The sequence below is a fragment of the Solanum stenotomum genome, unplaced genomic scaffold, assembly GCF_019186545.1.
Source record: "Solanum stenotomum isolate F172 unplaced genomic scaffold, ASM1918654v1 scaffold6101, whole genome shotgun sequence".
Classification (NCBI taxonomy): Eukaryota; Viridiplantae; Streptophyta; class Magnoliopsida; order Solanales; family Solanaceae; genus Solanum; species Solanum stenotomum.
In genome coordinates this window covers 110,274-121,675 of record NW_026036039.1, presented here as the reverse complement: position 1 = coordinate 121,675, position 11,402 = coordinate 110,274, and the positions used below count along the sequence as shown (strand labels likewise).

The 11,402-nt window shown below is 35.8% G+C and overlaps 2 protein-coding genes across 2 annotated transcripts in view; both read left to right on the top strand.

The window, feature by feature from the left end:
* The first annotated feature begins 6,236 nt into the window (after positions 1–6,236).
* Positions 6,237–6,620, top strand: LOC125852826 (putative disease resistance protein RGA3). The gene has a single exon (XM_049532513.1). The coding sequence runs from the start codon at positions 6,237–6,239 to the stop codon at positions 6,618–6,620; it is 384 nt and encodes a 127-aa protein (XP_049388470.1).
* Positions 6,621–11,087: 4,467 nt separating this feature from the next.
* Positions 11,088–11,402, top strand: part of LOC125852825 (disease resistance protein RGA2-like) — a 16,405-nt gene continuing 16,090 nt past the window's right edge. The window contains exon 1 of the mRNA XM_049532512.1: positions 11,088–11,304. Within this exon, the coding sequence (XP_049388469.1) occupies positions 11,088–11,304 (217 nt within the window). The remainder of the gene's footprint in view (positions 11,305–11,402) is intronic.

Below are 11,402 nucleotides of genomic sequence, written 5' to 3'. Positions count from 1 at the left end.
AATGTTGTTGCTGATTCTTTGAGCAGGTTGTCTATGGGTAGCACCGCCCATATTGAAGAAGGAAGGAGAGAGTTAGCAAAAGATGTGCACAGACTGGCATGCCTGGGAGTCAGATTTACAGATTCCGCAGGAGGAGGAATAGCGATGACGAGCAGGGCCGAGTCATCATTTATGTCAGAAGTGAAAGAGAAGCAAGATCAAGATCCCATTTTGCTGGAGTTGAAGGCAAATGTTCAGAAGCAAAGAGTATTAGCTTTTGAACAAGGGGGAGATGGTGTATTAAGATATCAAGGTAGAATGTGTGTACCTATGGTAGATGGACTCCAAGAGAAGATTATGGAAGAAGCTCATAGCTCCAGATATTCCGTTCATCCAGGTTCTACCAAGATGTATCGTGATTTGTGTGAAGTTTATTGGTGGAATGGCATGAAGAAGGGCATTGCTGAGTTTGTTGCTAAGTGTCCAAATTGCCAACAAGTGAAAGTTGAACACCAAAGGCCCGGTGGTTTGGCTCAGAGGATAGAACTTCCAGAGTGGAAGTGGGAGATGATCAATATGGATTTCATCATAGGGTTGCCAAGATCTCGCAGACAACATGATTCTATTTGGGTGATTGTCGACAGAATGACAAAGTCAGCTCATTTTCTACCGGTAAAGACTACCAATACAGCAGAAGATTATGCCAAGTTGTATGTTCAAGAGATAGTGAGACTTCATGGAGTCCCAATCTCCATTATTTCAGATATTTGTGCACAGTTTACTGCACAGTTCTGGAAATCTTTTCAGAAAGGCTTGGGTTCGAAAGTGAACTTAAGTACTGCCTTTCATCCTCAGACTGATGGGCAAGCAGAACGCACTATTCAGACCTTAGAGGATATGTTGAGGGCTTGTGTAATCGATTTCAAAGGTAGTTGGGATGATCACCTACCTCTAATTGAATTTGCCTACAACAACAGTTATCACTCTAACATCCAGATGGCTCCATATGAAGCTCTTTATGGGAGAAGATGTAGATCTCCTATTGGATGGTTTGAAGTTGGTGAAGCATAGTTGATAGGGCCAGATTTAGTTCACCATGCTATGGAGAAAGTGAAAGTGATTCAAAAGAGGTTGAAAATGGCACAGAGTCGTCAGAAATCCTACACTGATGTTAGGAGAAGGGCATTAGAGTTTGAAGTAGATCATTGGGTATATTTGAAGGTTTCACCCATGAAAGGCGTTATGAGGTTCGGTAAGAAGGGGAAACTCAGTCCCCGGTATATTGGACCTTACCGCATAGCCAAGAGGATTGGCAATGTTGCTTATGAGTTGGAGTTGCCACAGGAACTAGCAGCGGTTCATCCGGTATTTCACATCTCCATGTTGAAGAAGTGCATAGGCAATCCTTCACTGATCCTACCGACTGAAAGTATAAAGATCAATGATAACTTATCTTATGAGGAGGTTCCTGTTCAAATCTTGGATCGTCAAGTTCGTAGGTTGAGAACGAAAGATGTAGCCTCAGTTAAGGTCCTTTAGAGGAGCCAATTTGTTAAGGAAGCTACTTGGGAAGCCGAAGAAGACATGAAGAAGAGATATCCATATCTCTTTGAATCCGCAGATCAAGGTATTAATTTCCTTCTTAGTGCTCTTTAAATTATAATGAGCATGTCGTTATTGTTGTTGCGTTTGCACGGTTATTGTTGGATGTTGAGTTGATGTTACACCCTTAGCTTATAAAAGTAACCTCATTCGAGGACGAATGTTCCCAAGGGGGATATATTGTAACATCCGACTATTTGAAGTGGCTTTGAAGGAGCTTGAAATTTGGAAATATTTTTGGAAAGATTTAAAAATCTGGAAATTTGGGTAAGTGTGGAAATCAGTGAGTTTTTGGCCAACTTTGAGCAGTCATAAATCCTAGCTCAGGATGATCCAGGAGGGTAATAACAATTTATTTTAATAATAAAAGTAAAATCAACTGATAAATGAAAATTGAAAAGTATTTTTTATCCTTTTCGCTAATTTAAAATACAAATGGAGTACAGTTTCATATTTTTAGAAAAAGTATTTTTCAGTAACAATTTTTTTCCAAATGGAAATGGTCAAAGGAATGGAAGCACCATACCAAAGTTTACAACTTGACAGAATCGACAAGAACAGAAAGCTGTGATTTGTGGTCCTGTGTTAATGTGTAAGACATATATGTGAAAGAAAAGTCTTAGCTTTAGATATTTTATGCAATTTTAATGCCCTTAAAAGAGGAAATATTAACTATGTCTCATGTTATATGACTCGCTTATGGGTCACATCAATGCGTTCTAAGAAGAAAGATTGGAATATCAATCTCATCGAGATCATACCAAATCCCATCAATAGAATCACTTTTTTTGAGAAAATACAAGACATCTAAGTCTACTATTTTTTTTAGATGAATTTATAAGAAAGTATATCGAAATATTGCTTTCACAAGAATGATTTTGCCTCATGTATAGTGATGTCATGCAATTTACTAACGCAAGTTAATTTGTGATTACATATTTTTTGTCAAATTAAGAAACATTCTTGAGCTCCGGTCAAGATTTGAAGTTTATGAATTCTAACATCGATCTCAAATCAATATTTGAGTTCACAACTAAGTATTTATAGATCTTTAATGAATTCTTTAATACATATAAAAGGTCTCGACAAAAATTATTGAATTCACATGAATCACACATTGCCTTGCCTATTAGATTCGCCGATTTTAGTCGTAAATTATTTGACTATCACTATAGAATTCCACAACCAATATAGTTTTCCTTTAGCAATGAATTGCAGTCAAGTTCAACAACCTACAAAAAAAGAAGAAATAATATCTCATCTTGAATAAATAATATGAGGAATTTGTTTTAGGGATTGCAGAGTGTCCCTACCAGTCTTATTTTTAATAGAACACTATTGATTTGGTCTATCGGTAAAGAAAACTCGGAAATAAATGATTTTGTTTTATCCTCCAAATATTTGTTATGTCATCAAGACTACTTGTTAATTTAAATTGCATTGAAGTTTTCATTCCAACTTCATATACGAAAATTCTAAACAAAGAACTCGAGACTTGAAATTAAGTCAAGTGGAAGTTCTTTCTCAGGATGTAGGGATTGGAATGGCATTTGTTTTGAAGTTCATGAATTTTACACCGACTTCAAGTTAATATACGGTAATAACTGGATTCACATTTAAATCCGTAGATAATTATTAATTGAATTCCTTAATATGTATATATTTAAAAGATCTAAGCTATTGAATACATTACATATTAGATTCGCTAATTTGACCGTGTATCAGTTGACATATATTCTTTTGTCAAGCATCTATTCTGGGGAGGTTATATATGTTTTACTCGAAAAATATAGATAAAAGAAAAATGACTAAGTTTCAAAAAATCGATTGAACTTATGATTTAAGAGAAATCGAATTTCCAAAATAAATAGAGTCGTCACTTAATTTTTAGTAATAAATAAAGAAAAAATATAAGGTTTTCAAAAGACTTAAACAGATAAAATTGATTGAAAATAACAGGGTTCGAAGTTCAATGTACATTCCGAGAAGGTGTTAGGCCCTCGGAATGCCCGCTAACTTGCGGTTGACCGGCGATTTGACTAAAATGACTTTAACTAATTTTTGAAATTTTAATTAAGTAAAAGAACTATAACGACTTTGACTAATTTCTTTTTTTTTTGGAATTTTAATTAAGTAAAAAAAAACTCATTTAGTTTAAACTTATTCTTTTATTACTATTATTATTATTTTGGGAAAATGCATAAGTACCCCCCAGCCTATGCCCGAAATCCTAGAGACACACATAACCTTTACTAAGGTCCCATTACCCCCCCGAACTTAATTTATCTATAATATTCTACCCCCTTTTCGGCCTACGTGGCACTATCCTTGAAAAAAATGTCAACATGCGTAAGGCCCACAAGATAGTGCCACGTAGGCCAAAAAGGTGTAGAATATTACATATAAAATAAGTTCGGGGGAGTAATAGGACCTTAGTAAAGGTTAGGTGTGTCTCTGGGATTTCGGGTATAGGCTGGGGGGGTACTTATACATTTTCCCTATTATTTTTTATCATTATTATTATTATCTTTTTATTTAATTATTTTTTAAGGGGAAATAAACTAATGGATCATCCTAAAGGGAAAAACTCAAGTGTTGACAAAGACTAATGATAAAACAAAGCTAAGTATAGAATATAAGTATATACAAAAATATATATTTTTATTTGAATATGCAAGAGAAATGACCACCTTTGGGGAAATTAATTAAGTTAAACCAGGGGCAGACCCACGTGTAGAGTTTTGGGTGCTCGAGCACCCATTGATCCCGACGAAAACTTTATATACGTGTATAGAAAATACTGAAAATGTTATATAATGTTTGTTTCAGCACCCATTAAACAAAGTGTTCCATGGGCGCTGTGGTTCTGAAGTAGGATTCTAGGAGCGCTGGTGCCCTTCATTGAGGGTTTGAGCCCCTGCAACATCTATTTTTTTGTTGAAAAAAGGCCAACAGAAACTTCTTAGACTTCTTTTTCAAAATTTTGCTTATATTTCTTTTTGTTTTTCCACTTTCATATTTTTTTTATTTCATTTATTAATTAAATTATAAAAATATTAGTAGTAAACTTCTAGAAAGAATTTTTTTTTGGCTTGTTAAAAGAATTGAGCACCCACGATCATTGAATTCTGGATCCGCCACTGAGTTAAACCATCATCCAAATAAATGTTAGTCAAATACAATAGCAAATAGATAAAAGTAAAGGAATGGAATATTGAATTTGGGCCTTTGACCCAAATTCCAAATTTGTTGAGCCTGTCCTAGTACTAAAATTTCCAACATGATTTTGGGCCTATTCCATCAAAATTTTGTTGCTAGGCCATTCTTTTAGACTTTTTTGGGCCCATTATCATTAGAAACCATTGCTGGCCACTTTTGGGCTTTTTTTTTTTCGGAATCTGAAATTCAATTTTCAACCCCTTGCATTTTCATATTCTTCCCTGTACACCCAATGGTCTGGTTGACTTAATGACCAAAAAAGGTTTGAGCCTCTATGGCTTGATTCGAGAATGCAAAGGAAAGAAATCCATTCCGGACTCAGAGAGGATCCATACAACAAACAAAAAAAAAACAAGAATTAGCATTCGCATCAAATAGAACAAATGAAACACAACTTAGTTGAAATAAGAGCTATTTAGGAAACTCGAAACAAAAATGCAACCAAACCCAACTATTAGTCTAAAATAACAAATAATTTTTTAGGACGACAAAAACAAACGGACTTAACAAATGACAAGGATCAACAATCGAATTTTTCCTACTTAACAATAACATGCGTATGTACTTGAACAGATAAAAAATACGGGTCATTCAAAAGGAGCAACAAGAATAGATTACATTATAGGAAATATGTGACCAACCACCAACATTAAACAATGGCAAAACAAAAGGATGAGAAAGGGAACATGTTTCACTGTAGGCAAATAATACATCTCATGCAATGATCAAGCTAAACTCCACAAATGGAACCTAATGATGCTAATCATTATGCCAAAGGGCAGAAATTTTAAATACAACAGCCCGCCAGGTCATTTTAGAAGACAACATTGTCACATTCAAACAACTAAATAAGACAACGGTGTTATTAAGGAGTAACAACCAGCTATGCTAAAACACATATCACACTTCAAGATTCGAGTTGGACCAAGAATATAATTTTAAGTGATTGACATTCCGGACAACAACCTACTGCTGGTCTTAATCCTCCTATTTAGAAAAGAAACGAGAGGGAAAACACAGTATAACCTCTCAAGAAGGCTACTAATGACGAACCTATAAGCTGGCACATAAGCAAGAAAGAAAAACCTTCAAGATAAAAGCCCTAGAGGAACTAAAACGAAAATTACTAATTCGTAAAAAAGGCAAGATGGAACAGATAGTGATACAAGACAAAGGAACGGAATCTAAATTCTTAGCACAAAACAGAACACACACATCATACTAAAATAATATCAAACCAATAACTACTAACAACCAACAATCACAGAAGGAAAATTTTTGAACATCGAAATGTCATTCCGAAACTAGAAGAAGAAGCGAGAAGAGAAATATTGTGAAGAAGAAAACACTACCTTCTTCCGGGCAGCGACTGGAACAAGACGAAGAGGTGGAGGCAATGGCCTTTTAAAATGCTAGGTATAGTGAATTCAACATATATGGCTGAAGCTTTCCTTCAAATTCTGTTAGACAATATGACTTCTTTCATACAAGGGGAACTTGGATTGTTTTTTGGTTTTAAAAGCATGTTTACTACGATCCAAGCTGTGCTTGCTCAGGAGAAGCAACTCAAGGACAAGCAGCTAGAATATTGGTTACAGAAACTCAATGTTGCTGCATATGAAGTTGATGACATCTTGGATGAATGTAAAACTAAGGCAGCAAGACTCAACCAGACTAAATATGGATGTTATCATCCAAAGGTTATCACTTTCAGTCACAAGGTCGGGAAAAGGATGAAAGAGATGATGGAGAAACTAGATGCAATTGCTGCAGAACGAAGTAAGTTTCATTTGGAGAAAAGGACTCAAATATGTCATTAAACTTTAAGAAAAGGCTTATATATGTCATTCATTTAAAGTTTAACTTATCAATGTCCATTTCATAATGACATAAATTGGTCTTTTGTCCATATTTTAACGAAGATTAAATATCACAAAGTTGAAGACTATATTTGCCCTTTGCCCATTAATTAATTAGGAAAGTGGAAACTGCCTTCCAAAGAGGAAGAAAAAGGGTGAAATTGTTGTCAAGGAAGAAAGAGAAGAAAGATAATACTCCTTCTCAACAATACTTGAAATTAATATCTCAAAAGGTCACTCAATTTTAAAAATTTATCTAGCAAAATTATTAAACTTTATTTTATAGCAATAAAATCACTAAACTTAAACCTTTCTATCAATGAAATCACTCAATTAAATTTATCATTAAAAAAAATATTAACATAGCAAAATAAATTATTATTTTTATGTCATATAAGCACGAACCCACAAATAAATAAATAAAAAAAATTTAAAAAAAACTTATTAAAAAAAGTTCGGGGAAACTTAATCACGGAAACAAATATTTTTTATGATATTATTGTATAATTTAGTCGTGATTTAATAAATAAATGAATATTTTTTTCTTAGTGAAACATATTTTGGTATTACTGTAATGCCATAGTATTTAGTTTGCCTCTTAAATAAAAAATGAGTATAAGTATTTAAGCAAAACTACAAATTAAATCCAAAACAGGAAGAAAAACAATAAACAAATGTCAAAAATAGAACATTAATTAATGAGTTCTTCGGCATGCAATCTATTTAGATCGGACTCTATTATGGATTTCTGGCCACATTCTCCATAGGGCCCTCTTACCTCTTCCTTCTCCGAGCTCTGGTTATGGAAGAAGGAACTGAGAAGAAGGTATCAGCAACAACTGGTTTTATTACGGGACAGCTCATGATGTTCATATCGATCTATTATGCGCCTCTGCATCTAGCATTGGGTAGACCTCATACAATAACTGTCCTAGCTCTACCATATCTTTTGTTTCATTTCTTTTCTTGCTAAATATAATTGGTAAAGATCTTACTGTTCCTTTGTAATTCCACGGTTTGCTAACGTTGACATAGATTTGTTCAAGCTTGAAAAAATTATTTTTTAAAATTGTTGATAAATAAGTTTTGAAATTTAAAATTGTGTTTGGATATACATTTTAATTGATTTTTTGAAAAAGTTTTGTGAGAGGAAGTAAAAGTCCTTAATGAGATTTCTTTAATTTTATTTAATTGTGGAATTTATATTTACATGATATAAAAATGATAATTTATTTTTCCATGCCAATATTCTTTTTAATTATAAATTTGATTGAGTAATTTTATTGATAGAAAGGTCTAAGTTTAGTGATTTTAATGATACAAAACAAAGTTCAATGACTTTATTAGATAAATGTAATGACCCTCATGGTCATTTCTGTGTCTTTCCTTCTGTGTGTCATTTAGAGCATTTCTATAGCGACCCTAAGTCATTTATGACTTGCTGGAACTGACAGTTCGGTCACCTGGTCGTTCGTTTGGTCTTGGTGCGAGTTTTTGTGTTTTGGAGCTTATGAACCTTGAACGATCATTTTCGATCAAAAGTTAAAGAAGATGACATCAAAATCCAATTCTGACGATTCCATCAGCTCCGAAAGGGTCATTTTAGGCTAGTAGCATGGTCGTCATGACTCCCGAGGTTTTCAGTGTGAGTCGGTGCGATTAGGCGTTTTAACTTTAAGTTTAAGCCTAAGTTTGACTTTGATCAACATTTTGAGTAAACGCGCTCGGATAAGAATTTTGACAGTGCGGTTAGCTCCGGAATGTCAAGTTTGGTCTAGATTGACCCTTCTTTTGTGTCTGGAGGTTTTAGATATCTTTCCGAGCACTTTTGTGGGTTTTGACTTAAAAGGGCTTTTGGAAGTAGGACCCACTTTTTATCGAAATGACCTCTGATGGAAATTTCGACTGCGCCGTTGAGTCTGAAATGTTGAATTTGGTATGGTTGCATATCTCGTTTGCGTACACGGGGTTCCGAAAGAGATCGGAGCACCCCATCGAAGTTTTAAATTTTGGAAATTATTGCAGATTTCTGCAATAAATGCAGAAAAACCAGCAACATTTCCAAAACTTCAAACCCTCATAACTCTCTCATCTCTCAACCGATTTGGGCGATTCAAAAGGCAAAGTTGTGATATTTTTCGAGGACAACGCGCTGGTGAGCTCGGATAGTGATTTGGGGTCTCCGTTTGAGGTAAATTTCGTGAAATACCTGCTGCCACACCCTTTTTGTGAGCTTGATTTTGGAAGATTTTGAGACTTGTTTTCTCAGCCTTTTTAGGTCCGATTTCAGTGATTTTTGAGGCTATCTTGAGTGGTTTTTCGAGGAGAACATTGTGGTGTTGTCAGATTTTACTGTAGATCGCCCGTTTTTGGTAAATACACTGATTCAACTGCTGTCCCATTTCTAATTTTTGAGAAAATTTGGGTTTTAGTTGCATGTTGATATTGTGTTGTTCCCGAGCCCCGAATTGTGTCCCATTTTGGGACATGAGCTGGGGGAACTGGTTAGGATCCACTTTTGGGGTTAATTTTGAAATTTCCTGCGCGGGTCCCACGATTCCCTTTTTGACTCCAAAATTGACCTGTCTCCGTTTGTTGTGATTTTGGTGTCTAAACGACCGTATTAATGTTGTGATTCTATTTTTGATAGCGGGGCAGCATTTCGAGACCGTTCGGAAAGGGAAAGCTCCGGAGAAGTGATTTTGGAGCGCGTGTGATCGGCCTACAGGTAGGCTACAGGTTCCCTCTCTTAGATTGAGCTCGAGAATGTGAATGCATGTTGATTAGTTGGAATTTGGGTTGGGTAATTATTGAATCCTACATAGGTGTTAAGAGATCATGTTTTCGGCCTATTTCGAGAATTATCGGGTAACTGTGAGCATGCTTTGTGTTATTAATTGACCCTCCTCGCTATGTGGAGTGCTTGCATGCTTAATTTACTATTTGTTGAAGCGTTTGGGCCTTAGTTTAGGTTTGACTAGGGCTTGCCTTAGAATACATGATTCGGATCCAATAGGCCTTAGTTTTGTCCCGACGTCGCTCGGCCGACTTAGATCCCTGTAGACTGGTGTAGCAGAATTGATCCTGATAGTTTGGGCCTTAGCTAGGCGATACGCTTGCTCCGACTTTAGTTAGTTCTTTCTACACTCGTGTGCATTCCATTGTTACTTAGATTTCCGCTCTTGACCCTCGGTTTGTATTATTCCTTCTTTTCTTATTGCCTTTACTTTTCAAGTTCAGTCGGCCTATGATGCCTATTGGGTACCTGTTGTTTTGGTACTCATGCTACGCTCTGCATCTATTTCGTGATGCAGGTCCGGGCACTAGTAACCAGCGTTGATCGAGCTTGGAGCAGTCTGATCGGAGACGAGGGTGAGCACACGGCGTTTTGTACTATTTCAGTCTCCATCTGTATATATAGACTTGTCTTTTTCCTTTCGAGACAGTCTAGTCTCTGTTGTCCACTTTTGGGACTTGTACTCATTTTGTTAGTAGCTCTGTACTAGTGACTTTCAGGTTCTGGGAAGGATCTTTATTTGTATATATGTTTTTGGTTTGCTTCCGCCTGTTTATATTGTTATTTGCCTACTTTTGTTTAGTTTCTACCCTTAGACCCATTACTTGTTGTTCCGGGTTACGGGTTGGCTTACCTACTGGTGGGTTATAGTAGGTGTCATCATGACTTGAGAAATCGGGTCGTGACAATAAAATTTCAAAGTTGAGTGACCTTTTAAGATATTAACTCACATACTTCACCATTATTAACTTGGGAAAAGGGTTAAAAATGCCCTTAACGTATTACAAAGGGTTTAAAAATGCCCTCCTTCCATCTATTGGATCAAAATTGCCCTTAGCGTTTTTTTTAGGTTTAAAAATGCCCTCTTTTGACAGGACTTGCTGAATGGAAAAAAATATTTGCTTGTCTTAGATGATGTTTGGAATGAAGATCGGGATAAGGGGGCTAAGTTAAGACAAGTCTTGATGGTTGGAGCAAGTGGTGCTTCTATTCTAACCACTACTCGTCTTGAAAAGGTTGGATCAATTATGGAAACATTGCAACCATATGAATTGTCAAATTTGTCTCAAGAAGATTGTTGGTTGTTGTTCATGCAACGTGCATTTGGGCACCAAGAAGAAATAAATCTTAATCTTGTGGCTATCGGAAAGGATATTGTGAAAAAATGTGGTGGTGTGCCTCTAGCATCTAAAACTCTTGGAGGTATTTTGCTCTTCAAGAGAGAAGAAAGACAGTGGGAACATGTGAGAGATAGTGAGATTTGGAAATTGCCTCAAGAAGAAAGTTCTATTCTGCCTGCCTTGAGACTTAGTTACCATCATCTTCCACTTGATTTGAGACAATGCTTTGCATATTGTTCAGTATTCCCAAAGGATACCGAGATGGAAAAGGAAAATCTAATCTCTCTCTAGATGGCACAGGGTTTTCTTTTATCGAAAGGAAACTTGGAGCTAGAGGATGTAGGTAATGAAGTATGGAATGAATTATACTTGAGGTCTTTCTTCCAAGAGATTGAAGTTAAATATGGTCGAACTTATTTCAAGATGCATGATCTCATTCATGATTTGGCAACATCTCTATTTTCGGCAAGCGCATCAAGCAACAATATCCGTGAAATAAATGTAAAAGGTTACCCACATATGATGTCGATTGGTTTCGCAAAAGTGGTGTCTTCTTACTCTCGTTCTCACTTGCAAAAATTTGTCTCGTTGAGGGTGCTTAATCTA